Source organism: Pelmatolapia mariae, linkage group LG10_11, assembly GCF_036321145.2.
Source record: "Pelmatolapia mariae isolate MD_Pm_ZW linkage group LG10_11, Pm_UMD_F_2, whole genome shotgun sequence".
Lineage (NCBI taxonomy): Eukaryota > Metazoa > Chordata > Actinopteri > Cichliformes > Cichlidae > Pelmatolapia > Pelmatolapia mariae.
In genome coordinates this window covers 14,611,924-14,637,646 of record NC_086236.1, presented here as the reverse complement: position 1 = coordinate 14,637,646, position 25,723 = coordinate 14,611,924, and the positions used below count along the sequence as shown (strand labels likewise).

Genomic DNA, 25,723 nt, shown 5'->3' with positions numbered 1-25,723 from the left:
CTGGGTGGTATTTTTTTCTTTCCTTCCAGAATCATAGCAGGATTCATTTTCATAAACTCACTTTTACTACATGTTAACAATAAAGAGTCAACCTGAAGAAACTACTGGCATTCTGAAGTAATCCCAAGGATTAGTAATATGATTGAAAGGCAGTTTAAGCTGTTTGCTCGTTAGATGCTTTTGTAACATCGCCCTGTTTGTCGGACGTATCAGGAGTTTCTGCTGTTTCTTCAGTACTGCAGCTCTCCCTATCATTTACAGAAGCAGCATTCATTTGTAACACCAAGTCATCCTCTTCAACCTTTTCCCTCTTTTTGTGCTGATCTCCTTTGTATTCTCCATCCTTGTTTTCGATCACTTGTGCTTCCTCCTTCTCTTCAGCTTCACTGTCTGATCTCAACTGATCCGGTGTTGAAGGAGTGGAGTATGTATCGCTGGCCTGCTCTATCAACGGAGAGAAGGGTTGGGAGATGAAGGGAGAGAGAGAGTAGGGGACCTTAGGAGAAAGAGACGGGGACTGATAAGGCGAATGGGAGGGAGAAAGGCTGGGTGAGTCATTAGGGGAGAGAGAAATGTGCATCTTGGGAGATACAGATGGGGACTGATAAGGGGAAAGAGAGGGAGAAGCACTGGGAGAGTCACGAGGAGAGAGGGATTGAAACATTTTGGGGAAAAGAGGAGGTGGCTTAGGCGACAGTGAGGCACAATTAGGGAAACTGATTACTGGACAGGGTTTCATATAGTCTGAGTCATCTGGGAGATGCTCCTTTATAGCTGGTGGCTGAGCGGTAGCCTCCTCTTCTTTCACTCCCTCTTTACTTTGGCGTGCTTCCATCTGCTGCTCCTGCATACCTGGCTGGATCTGAGGAATTGCTGATGAAGGCTGCAGTTGACCACCGCTGGGATTGTTTTGCGTCACGGGCTGGGTATGGCCGTCTTGAGCAGTCTGGCCTTTTCTCAGCTCGAGTGTTTCCTGTCCACTCTTCTGGGCTTTACACCTCCCCTTGGTTTTTGGCATTAGAGGTGGCGGAGGTGGTGGAGCAAGCGGGGGCGACAGCATGGTCGATGTCTCTGTTGAAACCCGGACTTTGAGGCTGTGCTTGAACATGCGCCGTCTGGATAAAGTGCTCTGAGACTGCAGGAAAAGAGGGTTGATGAAACAGAGAGCGCCCAGCCCAGAGCCACAGTCCAGCTCTAAGGGACTACGCGTTGTGATCGGGCAAAACTCGTGGAACAAGGTGGAATTTAGAGACGATTTCTGGGCGGCAGCATCTGAGTCAGGTGCAGATTTATGCTGGTTGTCTGAGTCTGGCTGTGGAGCTGAGTCAGACGGAGCTGCAGAGCTTGACTGCAGTGCAGACTTAGGCAGGGCGGAGGTTGCAACATCTGGCTTCTTCTCCTTAGCTTTTCGGGGCTTAGGTGTCTCCCGTGGCCCACGGACATTTAGGTGGGAATTCCAAAACTCTACACAACAAAAAAAATGTTTTGGTTATTTTAATAAGTTTATCATCACCAAAATTTACTGTGATTCTGATGCGAACAGTGATTTATTTTGAGTAAAGTTAACATTTTATAAACTGCATAAATTCGACATCATTGTGACAGTAATTTACTCATGTTTCTTAATAGATTTTATTAATTCACATTTTATACATAAAAGAATTAAGCAATTAGCAGAGGACAGAAAAGATACACCTACACACAAACTTCCCCCAGTGCCTGCTTGCTAGCCTGCGGCTGAGACATAATTAATGATGTGCTTAAATAAATCCTGGAAGATCAAAGTATTTGAAGTTGAGCATGCTTACAAAATCTTCTATCAGGGAAAAATGAAATGACCAACCTATTCCCATGTGTGAGATAGACTCGAGCTCTTTGTGCGATGATGCCCTCGCTATTGCGTCAGGAAGCTCCAGAGGGAATGGTAGCACATCTCTGAAAAGAAACATGCGCCGCAGAGATTAAAAAGATCTGCATTAGTTCTTGCACATAAACGGATATTGGAATGGATTCATGTGGAAAAAGAGGAAGAAGTGATGACAACGTAATAGGACTTGAACAAGGTTAAAGAATCAAAATTATACTAAAGAACCACTAAGGAAACCGAGAATGAGGAAGGCAACATTTTACCTGCTAACACAGTAAAAGGAAATTAGTCTTGGAAGGTCTGGAAAGCTGATGGCTGAAGTCTCCAGAGACAGAGCTGCGGATGAAGAAAATTCAAATGTCAGGGATGTTTAGTGCGAGGGAATGCTGGCTGGTATTAATAATACAGTTTATCTGAGGAATTATTGAGTAGAATATTGGGCCTTTGGCCTGGAGCATTACTTTAAAAGAAGACACAATGAAAGGCATCTTTGCTTTGATCTGAATTCTAGTATTTATGTGCAAGTACTGTGTAATACTACAGAAATGATAGTGCGCAGTGTAGTTGTAGTGTAGATTTAAAGCTGTCTGATATTTAATTACAGCATCTTCAGAATGAAAAGATTTTAAAGCTAGGTTAAATAACACTCATAGAATGGCTGACAACACTGCAATCATCATGGTCTGTGTGCGTGTATTTTTTAATTTTTATTTGTTGCAATAAATAATAAAGTAAAAAACAAGCAAATGGTGTATATAATACCTAGCCAAAAGAATATAATTAAAGAAAATGCTGATTTACATTTATATCCAGCACACGAGTACGGTGTTGTTGCTTCTCCTTGTTAAATGAGAAATTAACTGTGATTAACCACTTTTTTTTTTTTTGCTCAATTTTACAAGCCACTCCCAGGCCTGATTACTGCCCGACCTGCTGGATCAGGAAATAAATTAAATCGAACCTGTCTGACAAAGTGATGTGGGCTGAAAGATCTCAAAAAGCAACAGATCATGCCATGATATAAAGAAACTCAAGAAAAGCTGAGAAACAAAGTCACTGACTTCTATCAGCCTGGGAAGGGTAACAAAGCCATTTTTAAGGCTTTGAGACTCCACCAAACCACAGTGAGAGCCATTATCCACATATGGAGTAAACAGTGGTGAACCTTCCCAGGAGTGGCCAGCTGACCAAAATTACTCCAAGAGCACATCGACGACTCATCCAAGAGGTCACAAAAGAACAACATCAAAAGACCTGCAGGCCTCACTTGCCTCAGTTAGGCTCAGAGTTCATGATTCATCAATAAGAAAGTGACTGGGCAAAAATGTCATACCATGGCAGACCATTCAAACTTGAAAACTCTCTAATATGGCTGAATTCAAACACTTCCTTCCCATCTTTGATCCCTTAATCAATGAAATGATCTAATCAAAAACTGCATTTTGTATTTACTTTGTCTAATATTAACATTTGCTCGATGATCTAACATAAATATGCCACATATGCAAAAAGAATAAAAGAAATCAGGAAGAAGCTAAATAACTTTTTCACAGCACTCTATTAAACGTTAAGATGCTGTCCTAAAGTGTGAGTGGACTCTTCCAAAGACTACCAAGTGTTGAGGTAATGCTCTTACTGCCTTGCTCCTCTCTGATACCAAACTGCTGAACAAACGATGGCACGCTGTCATCCGTCAAACGCACACAGAGCACGTTTCTTTGGGACGTGCGAGACTTTCGCACCAGGAACGTCTGCAAGACCACACAACTGATTACTGAACGCAACTGGGACTGCATAAGAAAAGGTAGGAGAGGAAATGTGGATGTGTGTTATGTCTGTGTCGCAGACCCCGGGAGGCTCCCTCTGCAGTATGTGCAGTGCTGTGGCTGGGTTGATTGATAGCTGGAGCCAGACGGGCACTGTAAGCAGGAGACGGTCCAGTACGCTGATGTTTTTCAGGGAACCCTGACCCCTCAGCTTGCGCTCCGATACTTGGGTGGGCTCTGGGAAATCGTACAGGGGTTCTTCTTGCTGTGCCATCTAAACACATATGCATACAACAACATAGTTAATGTGCTCCAAATCACTATGCAGTCTCATAATGCTACAGGTGGTTATGGCATCCTTCTGGATCCCAGTCATGACAGAAAGACGGGTGAGACTGCTGCACACAGAGACACACACCTGTACCATAAATCTGACTGGATTGGACCGGCAAGTCCAGACTTGGTAAAGCACAGCAGCTCAGACAGAGCTTAAATAAAATAGCAACGTATGGTGAACATCTTTAAATTACAGACACACCGACAGCAAACACAAACGCCACAACAGTCATTAGATGTTAAGTAAAAAAGGAGCAAATGTCAAACTGACACACTTATCCTTGTTAATATGAACACATCAATGGGCTGAATCTGACTGCAGCCTATACATGTCAACTTCTGTCTGGATCCGCACGAAGTACATTCCTCTAAAACTTGCACATTTCCTCCGCAAACTGCGCTGCACGCAGGCTTCTAGCGCTACAGTCCTGTAATTGTGTGTCACAGCACGCTCATCTTATTTTTAAACAACCAACTCAAACTGTTTTACTACCTCTCTGCTCCGATTCTTCTCCTTCCTTTACCACCTCCGGATCCACTTTATGATGGCATGCTTCGTGTTCTTCCACCAGCTTTTTTTTTTTTTTTTTACTACGATGGGAAGTTTACTTCTCTTTCACTCTGGCCTGTCATGACGTGTGCTCTCAGATCTGAAGATGCCTTCTTTTGCTCCTCCTCCTCCTAACCCACCTGATCTTACCTGGAAATACAAGTCATCATGACGTCAGACGCCAGACTCACGTGTTCTAGATCCACATAGTATACTTGAGTTATGTCTTATTATTGTATTACTTTTTAGTACAGATAATAGTAACAAGTCGTTTTAGAAGAGCAGTTAAACAGGGGTTAATTGATTTAAAGTCCTGTAGTTACAGAACCCATAGCCTCCGTTCATCCATTTTGTTAGTGCTACAGTCTACTTTAGCACATTAGCGCGAAGATATGCAAGTAAAATAGTGGCTTGCCAGTAAAGTGACGGTCTTGGTGAAACTGCGCCCTCCATGTGTGCAACCCTACCTCAAGAAACCGGATACGGATGTGAGGTTTAAATACAACAGTTCCAGGACCGCGTTGGGTAAGGCTTCTGTGTACTTTGCTGGCATAATTCAAATTTTTTTGTAATTTTGGTACAAATATGAACACTAGACGGGCTTAGTTATTTTTTTTACGATAACTGGTAACAGAGACCTGGCTTTAGCTCTGGTAGACGTTTGCTACCACTCAAATAAAAGCCTCTACGTTAGCGTTAGCTAGCGTAGCTAACATTAGCTAATGCTCAACAAGATGGCCAGGAGTGTCTGGAGTTTTAGCGTGCTGCTGGTCGTGTAACGGTGCTTATAGTAAGCTATATAAACAGTTACATGTAGCTATTTTTCGTCTTTTGCCATTCTGCGGCTAACCTAGGCATTTTACAGACTTTAATTTCGAGGCATTTTCGCCGCTCAACTTAACGGTTTTATTAGCTTAGCTAATAATACCTCCTGGCGTCGCTGCGACGACTGCCAAGTGACAATCCGGCGAATACGCAAATAGCTATAAAAACAAACCCGCCTGGTAATAACGCCCAATTTTTTTTGGGTGGGATCAATCAGCTTTGATAGGCTTTCGAGATTTTTTCAAGACAGCAAATTTCCTGTTGAGATCTACTAATCGTCTAGCTAGCCTGTTGCCGTTGCTCAGAGTATCACAAATGACCGTATGTTCCCCGCATCCTGTTTGTTCTCTTGCAGATGCCTGGTTTTTACAGAGATGAGCGGTGAGAACGTGAAGTTGTTTGTAGGGAACCTTCCTATAGATGCTACGCACGAAGAACTGAACAAGCTCTTTGCTCCATATGGAGAGATCAACACCTGCTCGTTGCTGAGACAGTATGCTTTCGTTACCCTGAAGGGAGAGGGGGCAGCAGACAGGTATAATTGTTACACTGGCCATCACTGTTATTAGATATAATTAGTGTTTTGCTTTCCTAAATGTTGTTGTACATCTCGGAAATCGTGTAAAAAGGGGTCATCTAGTTTACATGAAAACGTACATGCTTTTCTCAAAGTATAAGAGCATACTGAGTTCATTGTATTTAGTCATTTAAAGTAGTCCAGCTTTGTCGTTTTTAAACATTCGTCATCACTAGTGTTGCATTAGTGATGTTCAGTATGTGTAGTAAAGTAAAGCTAACCCCCAAAATAATTATGGCTTATTAGCAGACTCTTAAATAGAGTATTGCACAGACATCTGCCATGCATTGCTCTGCATCTCTTTACTTAACTTTGTTCTGACCAGTTGCACTAATGTGCATAGTGGCCTTCAAAATCCTATTGTGAGTTAGGAACATCACATGATAGATAAAACCAGAAACGTTAATTTATTTTATCATCAAGGTTATTATACTTAAGTAAAACCAAACTTTAAAAAAAAAAAGTTAAAAAAAACATGTCATAAACTAGACTTCAGTTAAATAAATTGAAACAAGTTGAAATGTCTTTAGTATTAATGTTTGAGAGTTTAGTCAGATTTAGTCTACATGACATGTCATTCTCTCTCACAGTTTGATTTTTTGGTATTGTAGTACATATTCTGAACCTCTTAAATGATACAGTTGGTAAGCACTATCTGCATTGTAATAAATAATGTTTTTGTTTTTTTACTTTTGTTACAGTGTTAAAACAACTACACAGAAATGAGTAAATCCACTCTGGGAGCTACATATTTGTTACAGTACAACAATCATATCAATGAGTTATACAATATAAATTAAAGGTTAAAAGTAACAAGTATATACATATATTTGACCTTTCCAGTGCTTTGACTGTTTAAAAGTAATGACTAATTATAAATCCCAAGATCCATGCATAGCAGCTTAATTTGACCATTTGCTTAGCTTCACTTTCCTGCTTAATACTAGTCTTCAGTAGAAGCCTAAAACACATGCAATAGTTTACAGTTTGCAGACACCTTAAAAAAAATGTCTGATGAGTGGAGACAAACAGTTCAGATACAAGAATTGTCTCTTTCATTATTAAAAGCCAAAAAAGAAATTGGAAGACCTAGGTCAAACAATAAAATCAACAAAGGTTATAAAGGTATGGAAGAAGCAACAGGCTGCAGTATCTGAAGAACTTTAAGATACTGGGGGTAAAAAAAAAAAAAACAGGAACAGGACCATTCTCTCACCAAACACTGTTGTGGTCTGACTAATTACAGAAGCTGTTTACTTCCTATTAAAGTGCAGTTAGTAAAACAAGGAAAGGCTGCATCAGTATTTGTTATGTTGGTATTTGATCTCTTCCATAAAGAACTCCATTAATTCTTCATGACATAGATTCAGCAAGGTCTCATCAAAGATTTTGGTTCATATTGATGTGAAATCATCTGGTCACTGCAGTTTTGTCCTGCCTGCACACCTATAATGTGAGTCTGCTCTTCCAGCACATCCCAAAGGTGCTATTTTGGGTCAAGATCTAGTGACTGAAGGACATTTAAGTACAGTGAACTGATGGTCACATTCAGAATAAATATTTACCATATGAATGTTGAATCAATCATGAGACCAGGCAGTTTTTGTCCAGTCTTCTATTGTCCAATTTTGGCGAGCCTGTGCAAATTGTAGTGCCAGTTTCCTGGTCTTGGATAGCAGGAACTTGGTGTTCCATATTCAAAGTGAAATTGCCGTTCTTCCTCATTCTGATGCTCAGTTTGAACCTCAGCAGGTCGTTTTCACCAAGACTACATATGTAAATGCATTGCGTTGTTGCCATGTGATTAGCTGATTAGATATTTGGATTAATGAGCCTTTGAATAGGTGTGCTTAGGGAAGTAGGCAGTGACCGTGTATTGCAGTTAAATGTTATTACTGATAGTCTCATCTGTGGTTTTGAATGTGCTTATGATTAAGCTGTTCTTACGTTAACAGGGCGATACGACATCTTGATGGCAAAGAGTACCGAGGCAGACCCCTGGTAGTCGAAGAGTCACGAGCACGCCCACCCAACTCCACTAAAGTGTTTGTGGGGAACCTTAGCGCTACATGTTCAGCAGATGACTTGCATGGGCTGTTCTCAACCTTCGGAAGAGTTTTAGACTGTGATAAAGTCAAAGGTAACGTATAAAGCCTTGTAATCTGTAAAGATTGTGTGTGAGAGAAATTTGCATCAGGATTTAATTAACTTGAGCTGGTTTGAATAAGAACAGTGCAAGGTGACATTAATCTATAGAGATTGACAGACCACGTGACTTTCGCGCATTGCATGCCGGGAACCCGTGGCAAAACAATCAAAGTACCGCATCAAATGCAAGCATTTGCAGCACCGCAAAACGTTCATTCGCCGGTTTCAATACCTTCTTGCTTTTTCTTTGCCCCCCCAAAAGAGGAATGTACAAAACGAAGGAGAACAATGCCGGTCCGTACAAAGACAGACTCGACAAAAAGGCAAAGAAAAGATACGAGGAAAAAAATCAAAGGAGTGAAAGGGTTAGACCCTTACGAGCACACAGAGTGGACAAAAGTCGTCAGCGTGCTGCCTAACTTTCACCACGCTCAGATTTATAATTATATGGTTCTTGGAGTGAGTGCATACACTCATGAAGTTTAGTAACTTCAGGTCACTGCAGCAAGCCCAGGTACAGTTTACCGACGGATGGGTACAGGACCTTGAAATGCACCGTGTAGAACACAAGACCATCGTACAAACAAAGGTAAGTTTACCAGTCTCACAAATCGTCTTCATAAATACACATTCGTTAACTGTTTATTAATAGGAACTTTGAGCTCAACGGTAATTAATTAGTAGTGGAAATAATTTCTGGTACCATTACAGAAATATAGCAGTGACAATAATATTGTATGCTGTAACCGTACTGGGCAATTAGTGATACAAAAAACTGTTTTATCCTGTGAATAAAAGTATATGATTTTGTCAATGTACCGTGGTAATAACAGAAGCGAAACTCAATATTCTGTCAGGACAATTCACTATTTATTCAAAGCTGAATATTTACTGTCCAGGCCATTCGTCGCCTCTTCGTGACTTCGGAGACATGGCTTGGACAATTTCTCTTCCACGCCGGAATCTGATAAAAACCATTCGCTTTACCCGTCGGCTTCACGCGGCTGTCGTTCGCCCGGCTTGTGCAGTTAATAATACAACAGCTTCTTGGCATTTTTTGTTTCTTTTTATCGCTGTGTAACTGATTTCAATTGAAAGCCTGCTTGCGCTAGTACCTCTTGCCACGGATACCCACAATCCTTTGCGGTTTTACCCCTCAATGACGTCACATTTTCAATCTCTATTCAGATTTGGGGACTTTAAACTCTGAGCAAGTAACCTTTCTGGTTTGCATCGTGGTCCAATCTTTCAAGTTGATGTGACATAAAATATGGGATGCACACATTTTATTGTAAAAATCAGCCTCAGACTAATGTTGACCTTTCTCTTTCCTGTAAACTACAGCAAGGTTATGCTCAAATGTCGGCTATGCATTCGTGCATATGGAGAGGAAGGAGGAAGCCTTGGCGGCTATTGAGGCGCTCAATGGGACCATGTTCAAGGGACGTCAGTTGGCTGTAGAGCTGTCCAAAGCCCAACCTCTGATAAACCAGATTATGACAGCCGGAAATTCAGCTAACCCCACAGGTGCTGTAACAGCAGGTGATGATGAAAGGGCAATTTGTTTTCCAAGAAATGAAATGCAGCTTATGTTGTAATCATGTTTTCAGCAGGTGGCAGAGAGGGTCTTCTTCCACGACCGCCTCCGTCACTAGAGCATCATCAGAGTCAAGCAGCTGTGCTTGCTGCAGCTGCAGCTGCTGCAGCTGGATTACCCATACAAGTAAGCATATTCTCCACCAGGATGTCCACTGCCATTTGAAAGCCTTCTGCTCTTTGTTTTTCAAAGTAATGAATATCACAACTTTTTAGGAAACTTTATTTTCAGTCAAGCCTTTTATGAACTTTAATTTGAACTCCCTATATTGCACCATAGAGTTTAGATGGATTAGATTTAAGAATTTTCTTTTGTTGCAGGTTCAACAAAGTGTCCATAACTCTTTCTACAACACCACATCCTTTGACCCCACCTATGCTGCTCTGAAAGGGATCACCAGTTCTAAAGGTGCAGATGGAGTCATATATGGAGCTCTTGCCAGCCAAGTGTATGGATCCGTAGCTGACCAGGTGTTTCATGAGCTGGCAAATCACAATTCTGCAGCGACCGCAGTTGAGGAAGAGGTGGAGCCCCAGACTGTACCAGATCCAACAACACTTTTCGAAGCAGCGAGAGCCAAGTTCTTTCAGGAGGGACAGAAGGTCTGTTAACTTTGGAGTAAAAATGTCTTGTGTGCTTGTGTGTCTGTTATTGTGTTTCAGAAACGGTCATCTTATCTGTTTTTTTATGATTCAAGGTTCTGGCAGAGCAGCAGGCAGGGAGAAAGGCAGCACCTTCAGATAATGAGCGGGACCGCAGCCCAATACGAGGAAATCGAGCTCCTCTCCTCCCTGACCCTGTTCCGGGTTCATTTGCTCAGATACGCCCCAAACGACGCGCCCTGCTTCCAACACCACCTGGAGCACCTGAAGACCCCGTCGTTGCCACCACCACAACTCCTGAAGGAGCGGATCCTGTTGCGAGGTACACATAACATTTAAACAGCAGATAGAGATAGAAGAAAATTAAGCTTAAACCAGTTTATGATAATATAACATGGTCATATTATTGAGATTTGTGTGCCTTTTTTTTCTGCTTCTTTCTTACCTTTTCTTCAACTCTAATTTTGACTCAAGGTCATATACAGAATACTACCAACAAATGCATCAGTACCAACAGTATCAACAGTACCAGCAACAGTACCAGTACCTCCAGTATGCCTACACCAATCCTCCACCACCACCTCCGCCTCCACCGGCAACCACACAGGCACCTGCTTCCACCACAACCCCTGCACCACCAGGGACATATACAGCACTCCCGACATATGCCGCATCGGATTCCTATGCAGCACCAGGAACGTACGACACTTCGGGAAGTTATGACGCCTCATCGGGGAGCTACGACGCTTCATCCGGGAGCTACGATGCCTCATCTGGAAGCTACGACGCCTCAGCGGGCTATGACACATCTGGAGGCTACGGGGCACCGGGAGCATATGATTCATCGGGAGCTTACGGAGCAGGAAGCTACTCCACCTCCACACCGTATGAGCAGACACCCGCACACGGGCAACCCATGCCCCCGCGCCACGATTACCCTTACCACACGCCAGAACCCCCTTATCGATAGTCCCACCCCCCTCCCACACGCTCCTTACACATGGCAGATGTGTGATTGTGTGTGTGCGTGTGTATGTGTTTGTGTGTGTATGTGGGCGAGCATACATAAGGGACAGTTTAAAGGGGAAAAACGAGAGAGTGGGCAAGGTTGTGATTCTCCCCTGTTTCTCCATCTTGACCAACTAGTCTCTCAATGGATGATTACTCAGTTAAGTGGATGATTATGAGCTAGCAAGGTCTCTGGAGTAGTGGAGATGAGGGAGGCAGCTGATACTGGAGTGCTGTTAAACATTTATAGTTCCTGTTAGATGTGATATAGAGGCACAGCTGGTTCCTTGTTGAATGTTAAAGCTTAAATTTTGCCTCAAACAAGGTCGGACTCAGAAGGTGGGTTTTTGTCACTTCAGAAGAGCTTTCTGTTCGGTGTCAGGCGAAGCCCTTTTATGTACTCTACATAAAAGATTGTTGCTGCATGAAATGTTGCAGTCTGGCAACTCTTTACATCATCGTATATTGCAGACAAAAAATACAAAGTACAGATAAGTAAATTATAAACCGGTTTTATCCATGGAAACATATCCTGTCCAACTGGGACTGTATGGCTTTTTTATTGTTTTTATAAAACACTAATTTCTCTACAGGCCCATGATGTTCATTCATGACGGCCAACTTTGGGTTGGCTGCAATTTAATGTGCTGTTGAGCTGTATTGCTTTATACTAATTGTTTCTATAATTTTGTCCCCTTTATATATCTGTCAGGGTGTTGAAGAAACATCTCTTTGTATAATGTTGTTCAGTTAGACAGCACCTCAAACTGCAGTCTGCTATGAAGAACACAAAGTTGACTCAGCACATCTCCAACAATAACAAAGTACAAACAGTGGTGCTTGCATATTTGTTGTGGCTTTTGTAGAGTATGTAACGAGGCTTAGTCTGAAGTCATTTGTAGAGATGCTTTCGTAACAATAAACCTGTTTTGATCAGACGCGCAACCTCTACATGTAATATGGTGTTTGAAGATGGAAAGCAGAGCTGAGGTAAAAGGAAGTTTGAGTGGTTAATCAAATTGATTGTTGCATTTACTGAGGAAATTTGATCCCGTACAGATTGAAAATGTGTTGTTGAATTGACCAGATGGCATCTCAAATAATGTATCAGGCCGGTTTCACTTAAGCCCCTTTCAGACATGGGATAGAAAACATCAGTCTTGTAGATTGACAGCACTTGGATTTTACATGAATTCTTCTCACGGCTTCGTTCAGGCACACAAACAGCTTTCAATATATCCAAAAGACCTATCTCACTGGTGTCATTGGGCATTGTAAGCATCACTCTGTAGATGTAGTTTCGCTTGAGAACATTTGTTCTCTCCTTCATCGTCAGTACCAGCAGGGTTTCTCTGATTTTGAGTGTGTGGGCTGCCGACTGAGCTGCTTCTCCCACACAAGCTTGGAGACATCATCCTGTCTTCTGGACTGAATAAAGCAAACACATACACTTCATTATTGTTTTTGACGCACATGTGACAGCATGCATCCAGACGTGCACCATATTGAAAGAAATATGTAAGTCTTACTAGGTAGACCTAGTGAGATTGCTGTGTCTGAAAGGGGTTTTAGCTGATGGTGTAGTCTTAAAAAAATAAAAGAATGGGGGCTGTTCACATGAAAACATTTCCTGAGCTCACTCGTTTGCAGGGTGAGAGGAGTGACTTTGAGGTAAATTTCTAGACCATCCTCCTAACATACAAGAGTTGGACTGGTTTTTGATGGATATAAGCAGTGTGTGAATAACCTGCTTGATGTTTCATAGTTTTGCTATTTTGGGCAGTATCGATTAAAGCAGAGTAGACCCACAAGAGTGCATGATTTCAGTTGAGGTAGACAATTATAATTTACTTTTCTTCCCCTCTTGGCTTTCTGTAAATCTTGAGGTCTGTGCAAACAAAAATATGTTCCAACCTCAGGAACTGAACATGTCCTGTCAGTTTTTTTGCTTTAAAGGTCGGTTTTGCCTTTAAACGTCAGAACAGAGTCTTCACGTAATTTAGTAGTTATTCACACTTAGTTCTTTCTCTCTCAGTTTTGTGTTCAATGCATCCACATCTTTCTCTGATTATAAGCAACATTCAGTTGTTCAATAGTTTTGGGGGGTTTTTGTTGGTTTTGTATATATGTGAATTTATAAGAGCCAGGAGGAATGTCAGCAAGCGATGCATGGCCAATGGAGCTAATAGAATTTGAGCAATTAAAATTCAACTTTTAATTTTTCTTTCTTTTTATTTTTTTTTGTTTTTGTTTTTTTTGACATCTTCCATTAGTTTCCATTTTGTTGGGAGTCTCATCAGCTGCTGTCATACCTTTGGTCTCACGGATAGCTGTGGTGATTTAGACAGAGAGAAAATCTACAATTTGGTACAAATGTAAATATTTAAAAAGATGCCAACCAACATTTGGTAGGAATATTGACTGTTAATAAAAACATAGTGATTGTATTTCTTTCTAAACAGTTGGAGACCTGGTGTAGTTGGACAGTTCAGTTGTACCAGACTCGTAAAAAGAGGCAGCCGGTTTGTATGGCAGGAAGGGATTACAGTTGTGCTTATAGCATGTAGTGAGTGATGGTGAGTTGTAGTGGCATTGGCGAGTGAAGTAAAAAGAGAAAGCAAGTGTGCGTGTATTGAAGGGTTTTAAGCCGAGCAGACTTCAGGTGATGTTCTCAGTGCTGCTGGTGATGCGAAAGTCGTTTTGGATTTTGTAGAGGCCACTGATTTTTCCCGGGCAGAAGTGAGAAGGCACGAAGACCTTTCCTTTTCTCTTCTGATCTCACCAGAAGCACACATGGGCTTTCTCAGCATCCAAATCACACCTAGACAACTTTCACCTTATAACTGGGTTAGTTCATATAATTTATAACAGACTACACGTGCGATGCAGTGCAAATAATACTAATGCACACCTGATTCTTCTTGCATTTCATGACTCTCAATAGTTGCTCCGATGTGATTGCACCACACATTAGCTACTCACATTACTTCTCATTCAGCACGTGAACTGATAGTGCTGCGATTAATTTTCAGTGACACATAGCCTCTCTACATTTCCACATTATTCCACCTTCTCCATGTGAACTGTTAGTTGCTTGCCTTGTTGTTGCTGCTGCTCCAGCCACCTTCTTCCTCTTGCTGATTATTGCAGCTAGAGTGGGAGGGAGCCAAACTGAGCCCTTGCCCTGGACGTACGGCACACGCAGCTGTAGCGTGGAATGGGGAAAAAAGCAGCGTTAGGCCTGAAACTGCTGTGGACGATGGGGGGTCTCCCCACTAAGGTAAACACTCAGACCACACACTCCTGCCCCTCCCCGAAACACGCCTACACACTCACCAGCACACACACGCCGTACAGATGCTCCTGTGTCCATACTTCTTACTCCTCACTTGCCTTCAGGGATTCAGATTTGTCCGGATTTTGGAATTTTTTATTTTTCATTTTTTGAAACGTATCTCCCATCTTTTTTCTCTTCTTATTATTGTTTGTTTGGTGTTTTGTTTTGTTTTTTCTTTTTTCTTTTTCTTTTTTTTTAAATGGGAGATTTTTTTTCTTTCCTTTTTTTTTTTTTTTTTTTTTTTAAATTTTCCTTTTCAAATCCTTACATTTCCCCTCCCTCCTCCCCTCAACAAGTTTTCTCTGCTCATACATTCCTGCTCCTAATGTGACCACTCTCACACAAGTTTTTAAGGACATCTGTGCCACCTTTAGTCTAAATCTGAACACACTCTGCAGCAGGCATGTTGTTGTAAGTACGTCCTGTTTCAGCCTATCACCGAAGAGCGCCACAGCCAGAGTCGGGGACATTTAGATCAGTGGGTTGTCTTAGTTTTTCTAAAAGCGCCCCTGCGGCCTCTTCGGGGGTTAAGTGCCTTGCGTAAGAGCACAGTGGTAGGGCCTCCACTTCAGAGATGAATAACCTGGCTCAGGATCGGTTGCTGGTTCAACGCTCGACTCCCCCCCGTCTGAAAACGATTTTTGATGCCGCATTCAACTTGTATGAATGACGATGAACACGGATGCGACCATGTTGTTTTAAATTACATTTTGTCCTTTGTTCTTTCAAATGTTTAATTATCAATAAAATTAATTTCAACTGAATGAAACAATCTCTGTGTGAATATTTGAAGATGCAGAAAGCTTGGCGGGTTTTGCCATTTAAACTCTCAGGGCTCAGCATCAGATGACATTTTATTCAGTTTTTTTCCAAAAACATCAATCTATGCTTTTTCAAATAAAAACCAATACTCTGATAACAATCCAAACCTGATAATTGAGTCATTTTAATATACAAAAGAAGTAGTTGAAGGTATCGGACTTCCACCTGCAAACAAGACCTTTTCATGGATACTCGCTGAGTTTCATGCCCTCAACAGCAATTAAGTTTACAAATGGACACTATAGTACTGCATGGGTGTAGTGAAAGCAGTATACACAAATATACTGAGGTAACATGAGGAGTAGGCCTGTGTACGTAAATGGGCAAAGGTGGAACAGTGAAGGTGAAACTGCAGAGACATCATGCACCATTCATTGGAATAATGGTATGGATATGCAGCAGTTTCTACTCTGGTAACAAATGCCTCCATCAGCCAGATTAGTTTATGAAGTAGCTTCACTAATGAATACAAACACTTGTTTCCTGTTGAGTGTGCAGTCAGTAAATAATTTAATTGGGGAATTTTCCATTCTGGGCAATGCCCATTGTTAAACATACTATTTAAAGGTGACCTATAGTGTTTATTTTTCATTTCTGTATATTCATTCTTTTCTAGGGTAGCTTAGCACAATTCGCAGTTCAGTTCAAGCCTCTCAGTCCATCCTGTGTCTAAAACAAACCTTTTTAGCTCATTTCCTTTTAAAGCTGTCTTATTCTGATTGGCTGTCCTTTCCAAACAGATGGTTTGAACAGCAATTTCATATGCTGTTCCTGCAATGACCAGATTAACCCTATTTGATACATGGGTTTTTGTGACTTCTGAATGTGTTTTGTTTTGTTTTTTTTCCTGAAAAATCTGAATGAAATGGTGCAATAAATTGGACAGAAATTATGGACATAGTAGAAATTATACAAACTCAAATGCAAATTGATTTTTAAAAAATTGTCAGAAGGTTCAATAAACATTCCAGTTTCAGAAAAAAATGAATTTTCTTGCAATTATTGCATGGATATTGTCTGTGTGACTATTCCAATCTAAGAGAGGTGGGGGGACTTGGCCACTCACTTCATTTTTATGAAACCAATGTTTAATATAAGCATCCACTTTTGAAACATTGTGTATGTGTGACATAAGTTAACCTTCCAAGTCCATTGTGCACCATTAGAGTGCAGGTAAATGTATACACTGAAAGTGGAGGTTCTTCTTTTTATTGTATTGTATGGAAAGGTAAGATGTGACAGCAAATAATTTTCTCCTAAAGCTTTGCCTTTCAAACCTTATTTCACTGGGCTTTAGAAAGTCCCACCACAGATAAAATACTACAATTAGTTTGCCTCAAAGGCTTTATGCTGTGTCCCTTAATCTACCATAGCGAGGTAGAGGGAATGTGAGGAAGAATATAATATTAATAAACTATTCTTAGAAGGGGGAAAAAAAGAGACATGACCAAGAGATGTGGGTAATGCTACAGATTCTTAATTTACCCATCTGCACTAACACAGTTGGGCTGAAAATGATGCCATTGATCTCAAATCCCAACCCCCACATCTGTACATTTCTGGTCCTAGTTTTCCAAAATTGTTCAAAACACACTTGAAGCATCTCATGGACTTAAGACTGGCTTAAGAGGAAACCGGCCTGTGCTTTAGGGTATGACTAAGAACTGGTAAGTCTAGTTTATGACAACAGACAGGACGAGACTGGGCAAACACATAAAGAACACCACACGATGTGGACCAGACCAAACACGTATTACAGTACTTGGACTTTCAATCACGACCTCTCATGATGCTGCTGGCATAGTATGAAAAGGAGCAAGCATTCAAACACACGTATTGAAAATAGCAACGCTTTAATAAAGAGCGATTTTACAAGACTGCAATGTCTAGCTAGCTAGGTGATAATCGACATTGACATCCATGATGTTTTACAGAGATGCAGATATGGTAACTGGGTTTGAAGTTTGATGGGTTACTTGCAAGTTGCATTTCTGCATGCGAGGCAGCCTTCAAACAGTTACAGACCCCTACATTGTAAAACAGTTGATTTATGAATGTCAATGAGCGTTCATGTCAAGAGGTAAGTAAAAAATCTCATGGAGAAATTTCCTTAACGTTTTCCAAACACACCGGTAAGTGAGAGTTCACACAATGGTCATGCTTTTACCGGGCACACAAGCCAATAAAAAGACGACACTTAATCATGCAAAAAAAAGACAGTTTCTTTGTCTCTAAAAATAAAAGAACGAAAAATTTCCTTTGAGTTCTGATATCATCCATCCGTAGTGACTTTGAATAAGAAGAAGCTGCGCTTTGATGATGACTTTGGTGCAAAAAATGTTCCTGTTTTGAAGAGGACAGACCCTGTCCTGTCCACTTCCTTGATGAAGACACTCTTGGTATAGACCAGTTGTGATAGTTTACCCCCATAAACCCCAGCCCTCCCGACCCCACCCTTACTCCTCGAGATGGACACAAACATCACAAACATCAACCCTAACCCACCCCGCCCATCCCTGGATGATGACACCTTCAAAGTACAACCATTCAAACACAGATACAGCAATAAATTGTCCCACGTACAGTACGTCATCCAATGGGGCTTCGATCACTTTACAGAGAGAGAGAGAGAGAGCACGTCTAAAAACACATGAACAGCATTACCTATATACAGAGGACACAGTAACAGTCAGAGGTTGGCCCAGGATGGATCGAGCTCTGTTGGTGGGAGTGAAGTGCACAATGAAAAGCTCATTCATCTGACGGAGAACGACAACAAGGATTAATGGCGCGACATTTTCCCGAAGGAAATACCCAAATCTCAGCTGACCTCTTACATTTATGTTCATTCAAAAGTGAAACCTCGAAGAGAACATCTGCCTGCCCGGTGATTCCTAGCACAAATCTCTCTCTGCTGGTAGTAGAGTTGTAGCTGCGGTGAGACTGGTTTTTACATAGCCAGCAGTTACAGTTGCGATTCTTTTTTTTTGTTAGAAATCACCAGCCTGTGCACTTCCAGCTCTTTGGAGAAGTTTGCTTCAGACTCACTTTGACAGATTCCACATCTGATGACTTGGGGCTTTCTTTTTCCCCCTGTTTTTTGCGTTTTACAGCAGATGAGTGAACCTAGAGCCACCTTAAAATGATGTGATGTTGTACAGACACGGTCACAATAACACTCATTGCTAAGTTAGTACAAGCTACCAGCTCGATAGAGATGTGTAACCTCTAACCGAGGAACATGACCCTGTTTATCTCTATGGGAAGGCATGTGCACACAAACACACATACAGTACATGTACATAGAACGGACACAACCAATAAAAAAAACGACTTCATACCCAATCGATTATTGCCCCTTTCGACTGTACATCCCAGCAATGATTTTAGGTTTTTGTGCAGCAGAGCATTGTCCCCTCTTTGAAGGTTTGTGCTATATATATTTTTATATATATCATCTGACTGTGAGTCTAACTCGACCTTGGATCTCCTAGAAAATCCACATTAACATTTAATGTCTCATTAGAGCCTCCCTGTCTCTGGCTGTCCGAATTAATCTGCGCGCCGTCGCTGCGGGCTTTGCTCGGGCCGTGATCGACAGACATTACCCTCAGCTGCTTTCCACTGCTGTCGTTCACTTGACGCTCCAGACTGACCTTTAGCTGTCCTGTCCATAAACGTTCCACTCTACATTAATAACTCGCTTCTCAGTGGCTCTCTTTAAATCCTCCCAGTGGAGGTGAGACTTCTACCCTCATCCATTTTTTTTTAAATTTTATTATTTTTTGGGGTGGGTAGGGTGGGGGTGATAAGGACTTGACAGGAGGATTTTGGACAGGACAAATGCTCAGGACAGGGAGGATATCATACAGCTGGGAGTTCGACCATTTCTGATTGCTAGATTGAAATTCACCTAATGTCAACTCACCTCCTGTGTGGCTCTCAGTGCATTTTTCACAACTTTTAGAGCAGTTCAGTTGTTAACAGAACAGCTTAGAAAACGAGAAAAAAAAATCAACAGTATTCTGTACAGAAATCTCATGTGGACATACAGGAACTCCGACACTACAGCAGAAAAAGGCTTCTAACCGGGCTACAAATGGGTGTATAATGAGATTGCATGATATTGCACGGCTGTAGAAGAGGGCAAAAAACCCCAAAAAACGAAACGAAACACAGTGTGTACATCACGTCCCCAAGTAGCGGAGGTTTGTTTACATCCAGATGTGATGCCTGGGTCTGGCTCAGTGCTTTCATCAGTTAGTTCCAGTGCAGTAACACGTTGGTACCTGGCAACACATTAATGACATCAGGTACCAAAAGAGAAACACACGCTGCAGCACACCCTACACAGCTCCACGTCCATCCACAATCACACAAGCGTGCCAATTGTTTTACGCCCGATTCTCTCTGTGAAATTGGCAATTAAGAACAAATGGAGCTCATAAAAAGACTCAAATGGATGCGTGGATGCAGCACGCTGAAATGTAGAAAAAGGAACGCACGCACGCACGCGTAGACACATGAACACACACGCACGCATTCAAATCAATAACTTCTGACATCAGGTGATGGATGGATGACACGTTACTGGGAACCAGTCGGAACAAGATGCTAAAAATCACCTACACAGAAATACACCCTTGGCAAAGGTCACATAGAGTAAAGTGCCAGCAAACGATCCAATCAGAGAAAGAGACGCGTGTCCTCCAAGTTTGATTCAGCTGAGGGATGGCGAGAGATGCGGGTAAGCCTTTATACAGGAAATTATCAGTATGAGGGGGTGGGGGGTGGGGGGGAAATGGCAAAAGAGCTTCTGCACTTCCAACGAGCTGTCAGTCCTCATAGTGTCATCACAGGTCGTAATTGCCATTTGAACCGGCAAATCAAGCAAAGAATGAGTGGGACTAATGCAGAGCCTCTGGTGCCCCAGCACTATAGATTCAAAGACAGAGAGATCAGTAGCCACACGGAGAGAGGAGAGGAGATTAGAGGGTCAGGTGACATGGAAACTGACATCAGCGTTTCATCTTCTATCCATCCTCTGGTCCTCCTCTCTCCTTCGTCCTCTCCCCTCCCCTTTTTCTTCCTCTCTGCCCTCTTCTTTCTTTCCCCTGTGCTGGATTTTGGTTCTGGATTTGCGTTCGCTGCCGACTCTTTCTCTCTGTCTCTTTCCACTCGCCTTCTCTCTCCCAGCTTTGCTGCCATGGTTACAACATCATCCCCTACATGAAGTGCATCTGCAGAGGACGGGGTGGTGGGGGGGTGAGAGACATGCAAGAGTAATTTAGTTCAACAAAACAGCTCATCAAGTGTTCAGGCATCTATTGACAAGCGTATTAGCTGCCGCAGTGCCAAGAAAACAGCACCTCGGAGCGGTGATTGTTCAGTAAACAATTATATTACTCTGTTATGTTTTGAATAATTGGTCAAAATATACTTGATCGTTTGTGCTCCTGAGAGTCTTGTAACCTTTGCAGCTGATGATTGCTCGCAGTGAACTTCTTTTTTTTTTTTCACGCTTCCTGGTCAATTTTTAAATTACCTGACAACATGACTCATCATTGAGATTCTTGATGGAGCCACTGCTTGAACATTGCTAATCACCCGTAGAGAAACAGCTATGAACGAGTGGCCTCTGTTATTCCCGAGGACTTTAAGAGGCACAGATTCAGTGTTGTATCAAAGCAATATTCTGCCCGTGTTGTTTCTGTGCTGGTACACATCGGTTTAAGATGTGCAATGCAGCCCATTAATGTGCTGAAATCATTTAAATAGCTCCTATTACTTCCCAGTTTTCTCCTTTATCTGTTTCTGCTTCAATAATCTGCTTTTCTCAGAAGCTACGCACTGAAAACCATAAATGTTAGAGCTGTCCAATATTTGCAGATGATTTAGTTTGGGCAGTTTCTCCATCCACACACCCTCCTTATTACCTACTAAACATTTTGTTTTTTTATTGGTCATGTTTGTAATAGCATTGCTGCTGCTGCTTCAACAAGGCAGTTTTTTTTCCCTACTGTATTGTGACTGCTTTCAAAATTGCTCTGCGTGGTGTCAGATTATCTGTAATTGGTCAAGTGTAAGGAGAAAGAAAAATACAAAAAAAGCACCCAGACAAGCTGCATGTTTGATTTATGGTTTACAAAGGAATGCATAGCTTGACAACTGCACTTATTTTCTGACATGTGATTTGCAGGTGATACTTCTTCAGAAGTTGGATAGCTTACCTTAGCATTAAGAGCAGAAACAAAAGTAAAAAAATACAAAAAAAAAAACCAAAAAACCAGCACACCAGTAACCCTAAAGAAAATGATTAACATTTTCTCTCTTATTTGATGCCAACTTGTGGAATTGTGGGGGCATTACTTGCTCGATAATTTGGAGTCAGATTTGCTGTTCCCCTACATTTCTAGACTTTATGCCAAGCTAACCAGCGGCCCCAGCCTGCTCCTTTAACTACATCGATGTAGCCACAAAACAGCTGGGATGCTGTGTATATATAGGATATACTTCATTGGTGACTGACTTCACTGTTGAGGAATTTCCCATTTCTTTGCATTGAGAAACTCTTGGGTGGCTCTTGCAGTATACTATGGATCATTTGCACTGGGAAGTCAGATCTGCAATCTGAGAGAGTATAGAGAAAGTATAGCTATGCGCACTTTAGAATTCATGCTACTACTTCTATCTGCAGTTACATCATCACTAAACACTAGTGACCTGATTCCACTGGTAAGCCTAAAGATGATGTCCCTCACTTGCACTGACATCTCCTTGGGCCTCATATTTGAAGTTCCAGTGAAGAATCAACACTTTGAATCATCTTCAGATATCGTGTCTTCAAAGCTTGTCCGAGAACAAAGAAGTAGGCATCACCGGGCATGAAACAGTAAACTGTCCAATTAATGCGAAGCCTCTGAAAATGTGAGAATATCTATACAAATTGCTGTAATTCCTAAAAAAGTTAGTCAAATTTTTGTGTTAAACCCCTTGAATTAAAGCTGAAAGTCTACACTTCAATCACATCATGATTGGTTGATTTAAAATCCACTGTGGTGGTGTACAGAGGCAAAACTACTAAACTTGTGTCTTTGTGCAACACAACTGCGTACTACCACTGCACTACTTGAGATGATCCCATTAGTGCCCATATGCTATGCTCTTGTCCCCACGCTCTCTGGCATGTTCATTAACATTTCTGCTTGTTTTTGTGAGTGCTGATGTTACCTGTGTTCCTGGGATGGGTCCAAAAGGATTGGTGGGTCTCAGGACAGGCTGGTTATACATGACATGCTGTGGGGGCATCATGGGAACGCCCCCCATCTGATGATTCATCTGAGGAGGGAGCTTCTCAGAGCACAGGTGAGAGCAGGCAGGGAAGGAGAAGAGTATGAGGGAGCGAAAGAGGTGGGGAGTAAACAGAGCAACGTGAACCGAGACAAAACAATAAAAATAAATAGTATTTATTGGATAAATTAAAAATCTCTGACTGCAAGACCACGATAAGACTGGAAGTTGTTCTTTACCATTCCATACACAGGCACTTGGGGTGTCGTCATAGGAAAAGCCACTGGTGCTGGAGCCTGTACAGAAAAACAGGGAGGGGCGTAATGCACAATACTTTTTAATAGTGACCAAAAGAAATAAATTAAAATTAACCCTGATTCTGTTAGGGCAATTCATTTCTAATCTGTCAAAGATGTACCTCAAAGAAAGTCATTTTTTGTTTTTGTTTTTTTATACCAAATAAATATTCCCATTTATTTGGCTTTTACAAGATCTTGGGAAACAAAATCAGCTTTAACGTTTAAAAAAATAAATTGAATTGAGATGACACCACAAGGGATAAAAGGACAGTTCTAAGACAGTACAATAAGGAAAATGATTAAGAAAGCAAAGCAGTGCAGTTCTGGAGGATGTCGTGGACAAAAAGAGGAGCGAAGGAAAGGGGGCTGAAGAAACTTACATAGCCAGTATAGATCATCCCATTCTGTCGAGTTAAAGGAAAGAGAGAAAAGAAAAACAGTTAAAGACCTCTAAAACAGTTCCGCATACCACAATCACAGCCATGCCCGTTCTCTTTCTCCAAACAGGCAGAGAAGATAAAGCGGAATTTTTTGCACTTTCCTCATGTTAAAATCATCTACTTTCAATTCAAGGCGTGCCACCATCTTTCCAAACCATTTGCCGAGAAAATGAGCAGTTTGAGTTGAGAGGTCAATCAGTCCAAAATTAAAAGGATGAAACCAGACTGAATTGAAGAGACGTGTAGATAATTGGCATGGAGCACAAAAGGCACAGACACATTTGGGAGCTCCTTCAAAAGTACTGATGCATTGAAAGAGCTGGATACAGCCTCACTGCCAATCTTCTCAGTGGTCACTTGGTCTCTTTCACATGACCACAATTATTAGACCTCTATAAAGACTTTTGTGAGAAAAATCCAACTGCGCGCAATGTCAGTTTTTATCATTATCTTTAAAAAGCTGAGGCTTTGGGGTTCCAGTTTTTTAAACACTCAGAAGCGCCTAGAAAAATCTGTTTTGTTTTCATTACCTTATCACATTGTAAAGTCTACCGGCCAGTAGGGAAACACTAATGAGCGATAAAGCAACTGACTAAACAGCATGGAAGCCAGAAACTTTTTCAATTTCTTGGCCATCGCTCTGGAGCAAACCCATCCATTTAGAAATTCGCCTAGGATCCCTCGTCCACTTATAGCTAGCTTTGGTTTACAGAAATTTATATGTGAAATTATATTTTAATCCCAAATTAACCAACCATACTAAGTGGAGACTGGAGAAACTGTTAATAAAGCAGAAATCTTCACACCCATACTGTCTTGAGAAGACATCTAATCAAGCAGCAGAAGTGGGAAAAAAAAGCGTCAGAGGGACTGTAAGTGCAGTGCAGTGTCACAGGACCTTGATGACACAAGCACAAAATCTTGCAGGCAATTAAAAAGTAACTGTAGCATTTATTTTACCATCTGAGGAACGGGCATGGGTGCAGGTGCCATGGGATGGGTGGTGTGAGTCCAGTTGGTGCTGGTGCACATGGTCTTCGATTGCCAGCCACTACCACCCGTCGGCTTCTTCTCTACCAGCTGACTCCACTGGAGCTCTGGCCTGATGCACAAAAACACACACGATCTAACACGTGCATTTACAGGTGCACAGAGGATGCAAAAATCATTGAACTGCGTGAGAGAGCCGACAGCAGTCGTCTGCCTACGGCTCGGCTTTTGATGTAAGGCAAACCCACTCACTTTTTAGCTGGCGTCCCCCCAAACTGCAGGTCTGGGAGAAGAAATAAAACAAAAATAAACATAACATCAGTTGAAAGGGAGACACACAGCAAGGGTGGTAAACAGGGAAAAAGTGAAGAGAAAATTTGCACATTTTGTACTCACTGCCAACAAGGTTGGCTAAGGATGAGTCCAAATCATTGGGCAGCATCTTCCCAGAGTGCAACGGGGCTCCAGGACTGTGAATTTGAGTGGGTGGGGATGGCTTTAGCAAGTCACCTGATGTCCACAGGTAACCATGGTAACGTGAAAAGAGAAGAAATGAGTCAAAAAGCATGAAGAAGCTAGCCGTCATTGTCAAAGCATAACATGCTTTAAGCGTGTGCTTGTTTGTGTGTGTGTGTGTGTGTGTGTGTGTGTGTGTGTGTGTGTGTGTGTGTGTGTGTGTGTGTGTGAGAGTGAGGTAGTGAGTGGGAATTTACTCTCGTGCTTCATTTTATGTTAACATGATTATGTGTACATGTGCGTGCGTGCGTGCGTGTGTGTGCGTGCGTGTGGAGTCCTACCTCCCCAGGCGTTGTTGTTGTTGGGCACAGTGTGTGTGGTCTGGATGGGGGTGAAGTTAGGCTGCAGGGTGAACAGCTCACTAGTCAGGTTTGGCACACTGCAGGAAGGAAAATGGAGTGGAAAGCACAGTTTTTTTCCTCACTTTATTCTAAAAATGTAAAGGCTAAAGGCTTTCATCTAAAGACGTAGGGTAACTGGACAAAATATCAGGATAAGATCAAGGTAATAGACTTGTGACATTTAACTAATACAAAAAACACTTTTTTTAGCAGTATAGATAGGAGGCACTTTTTTTCTTTGTAGAAACTATATATAAGCGCAGACAATACACTCACTGGTTGTTGACGGGTACAATAGGTGAGTTAGAGAAGAGATCTGTGGCCCCTCCGCTGCTGTTGGCACTGCCCACTGATTGGGTGCTGGGTGACACGTTAGGTGTCTGAATGTCGATCACTTTGTGACCGTCCTCCT

General features: G+C 41.8%; 3 protein-coding genes across 9 annotated transcripts in view; 1 reads left to right on the top strand and 2 right to left on the bottom strand.

The window, feature by feature from the left end:
* Positions 1-98: 98 nt before the first annotated feature.
* On the bottom strand, positions 99-4,620 carry LOC134637339 (ras and Rab interactor 1-like). The gene is made up of 6 exons (XM_063487746.1): positions 4,463-4,620; positions 3,716-3,907; positions 3,504-3,618; positions 2,131-2,203; positions 1,844-1,935; positions 99-1,464 (listed from the first exon to the last, which is right to left on the bottom strand). The coding sequence occupies exons 2-6, from the start codon at positions 3,905-3,907 to the stop codon at positions 155-157; spliced, it is 1,782 nt and encodes a 593-aa protein (XP_063343816.1). The 5' UTR covers positions 4,463-4,620; the 3' UTR covers positions 99-154.
* A 373-nt stretch (positions 4,621-4,993) lies between these two features.
* Positions 4,994-17,859, top strand: rbm14a (RNA binding motif protein 14a). 3 transcript variants are annotated; one of them, XM_063485339.1, is made up of 9 exons: positions 4,994-5,044; positions 5,700-5,879; positions 7,877-8,061; positions 9,414-9,596; positions 9,680-9,792; positions 9,987-10,268; positions 10,364-10,590; positions 10,743-11,153; positions 14,427-17,859. In XM_063485339.1, the coding sequence occupies exons 2-9, from the start codon at positions 5,719-5,721 to the stop codon at positions 14,428-14,430; spliced, it is 1,566 nt and encodes a 521-aa protein (XP_063341409.1). In that variant the 5' UTR covers positions 4,994-5,044; positions 5,700-5,718; the 3' UTR covers positions 14,431-17,859. The 3 variants fall into 3 exon arrangements, with proteins under 3 accessions (XP_063341409.1, XP_063341407.1, XP_063341406.1); XM_063485337.1 differs by having other exon boundaries at positions 9,683-9,792; positions 10,743-17,859; XM_063485336.1 differs by having other exon boundaries at positions 10,743-17,859.
* An 86-nt stretch (positions 17,860-17,945) lies between these two features.
* The window catches only part of si:ch211-200p22.4 (phosphatidylinositol-binding clathrin assembly protein), a 30,120-nt gene continuing 22,342 nt past the window's right edge, over positions 17,946-25,723 (bottom strand). For 4 of the 5 annotated variants that reach the window (XM_063485669.1, XM_063485671.1, XM_063485673.1 and 1 more), the window contains 9 exons: positions 25,588-25,721; positions 25,252-25,349; positions 24,851-24,964; positions 24,707-24,737; positions 24,425-24,566; positions 23,405-23,428; positions 22,965-23,021; positions 22,666-22,785; positions 17,946-20,675 (listed from right to left, as the gene is read on the bottom strand). In XM_063485669.1, the coding sequence (XP_063341739.1) occupies positions 20,661-20,675; positions 22,666-22,785; positions 22,965-23,021; positions 23,405-23,428; positions 24,425-24,566; positions 24,707-24,737; positions 24,851-24,964; positions 25,252-25,349; positions 25,588-25,721 (735 nt within the window). In that variant the 3' untranslated portion in view covers positions 17,946-20,660. The remainder of the gene's footprint in view (positions 20,676-22,665; positions 22,786-22,964; positions 23,022-23,404; positions 23,429-24,424; positions 24,567-24,706; positions 24,738-24,850; positions 24,965-25,251; positions 25,350-25,587; positions 25,722-25,723) is intronic. The other variant, XM_063485670.1, reaches the window with a different exon arrangement.

Bases quoted from the DNA above. Each gene is read 5' to 3' on its own strand.
- LOC134637339 (XM_063487746.1), bottom strand. From the start codon at position 3,907: ATGGCACAGCAAGAAGAACCCCTGTACGATTTCCCAGAGCCCACCCAA. The intron at 3,619-3,715 runs GTCTGCGACACA...GTGGTCTTGCAG, and splicing joins TGCAGAGGGAGCCTCCCGGG to ACGTTCCTGGTGCGAAAGTC. The intron at 1,936-2,130 runs GTAAAATGTTGC...GTTTCTTTTCAG, and splicing joins TCCTTTTACTGTGTTAGCAG to AGATGTGCTACCATTCCCTC.
- rbm14a (XM_063485336.1), top strand. From the start codon at position 5,719: ATGAGCGGTGAGAACGTGAAGTTGTTTGTAGGGAACCTTCCTATAGAT. The intron at 9,597-9,679 runs GTGCTGTAACAG...TCATGTTTTCAG, and splicing joins AAATTCAGCTAACCCCACAG to CAGGTGGCAGAGAGGGTCTT. The intron at 9,793-9,986 runs GTAAGCATATTC...CTTTTGTTGCAG, and splicing joins CAGCTGGATTACCCATACAA to GTTCAACAAAGTGTCCATAA.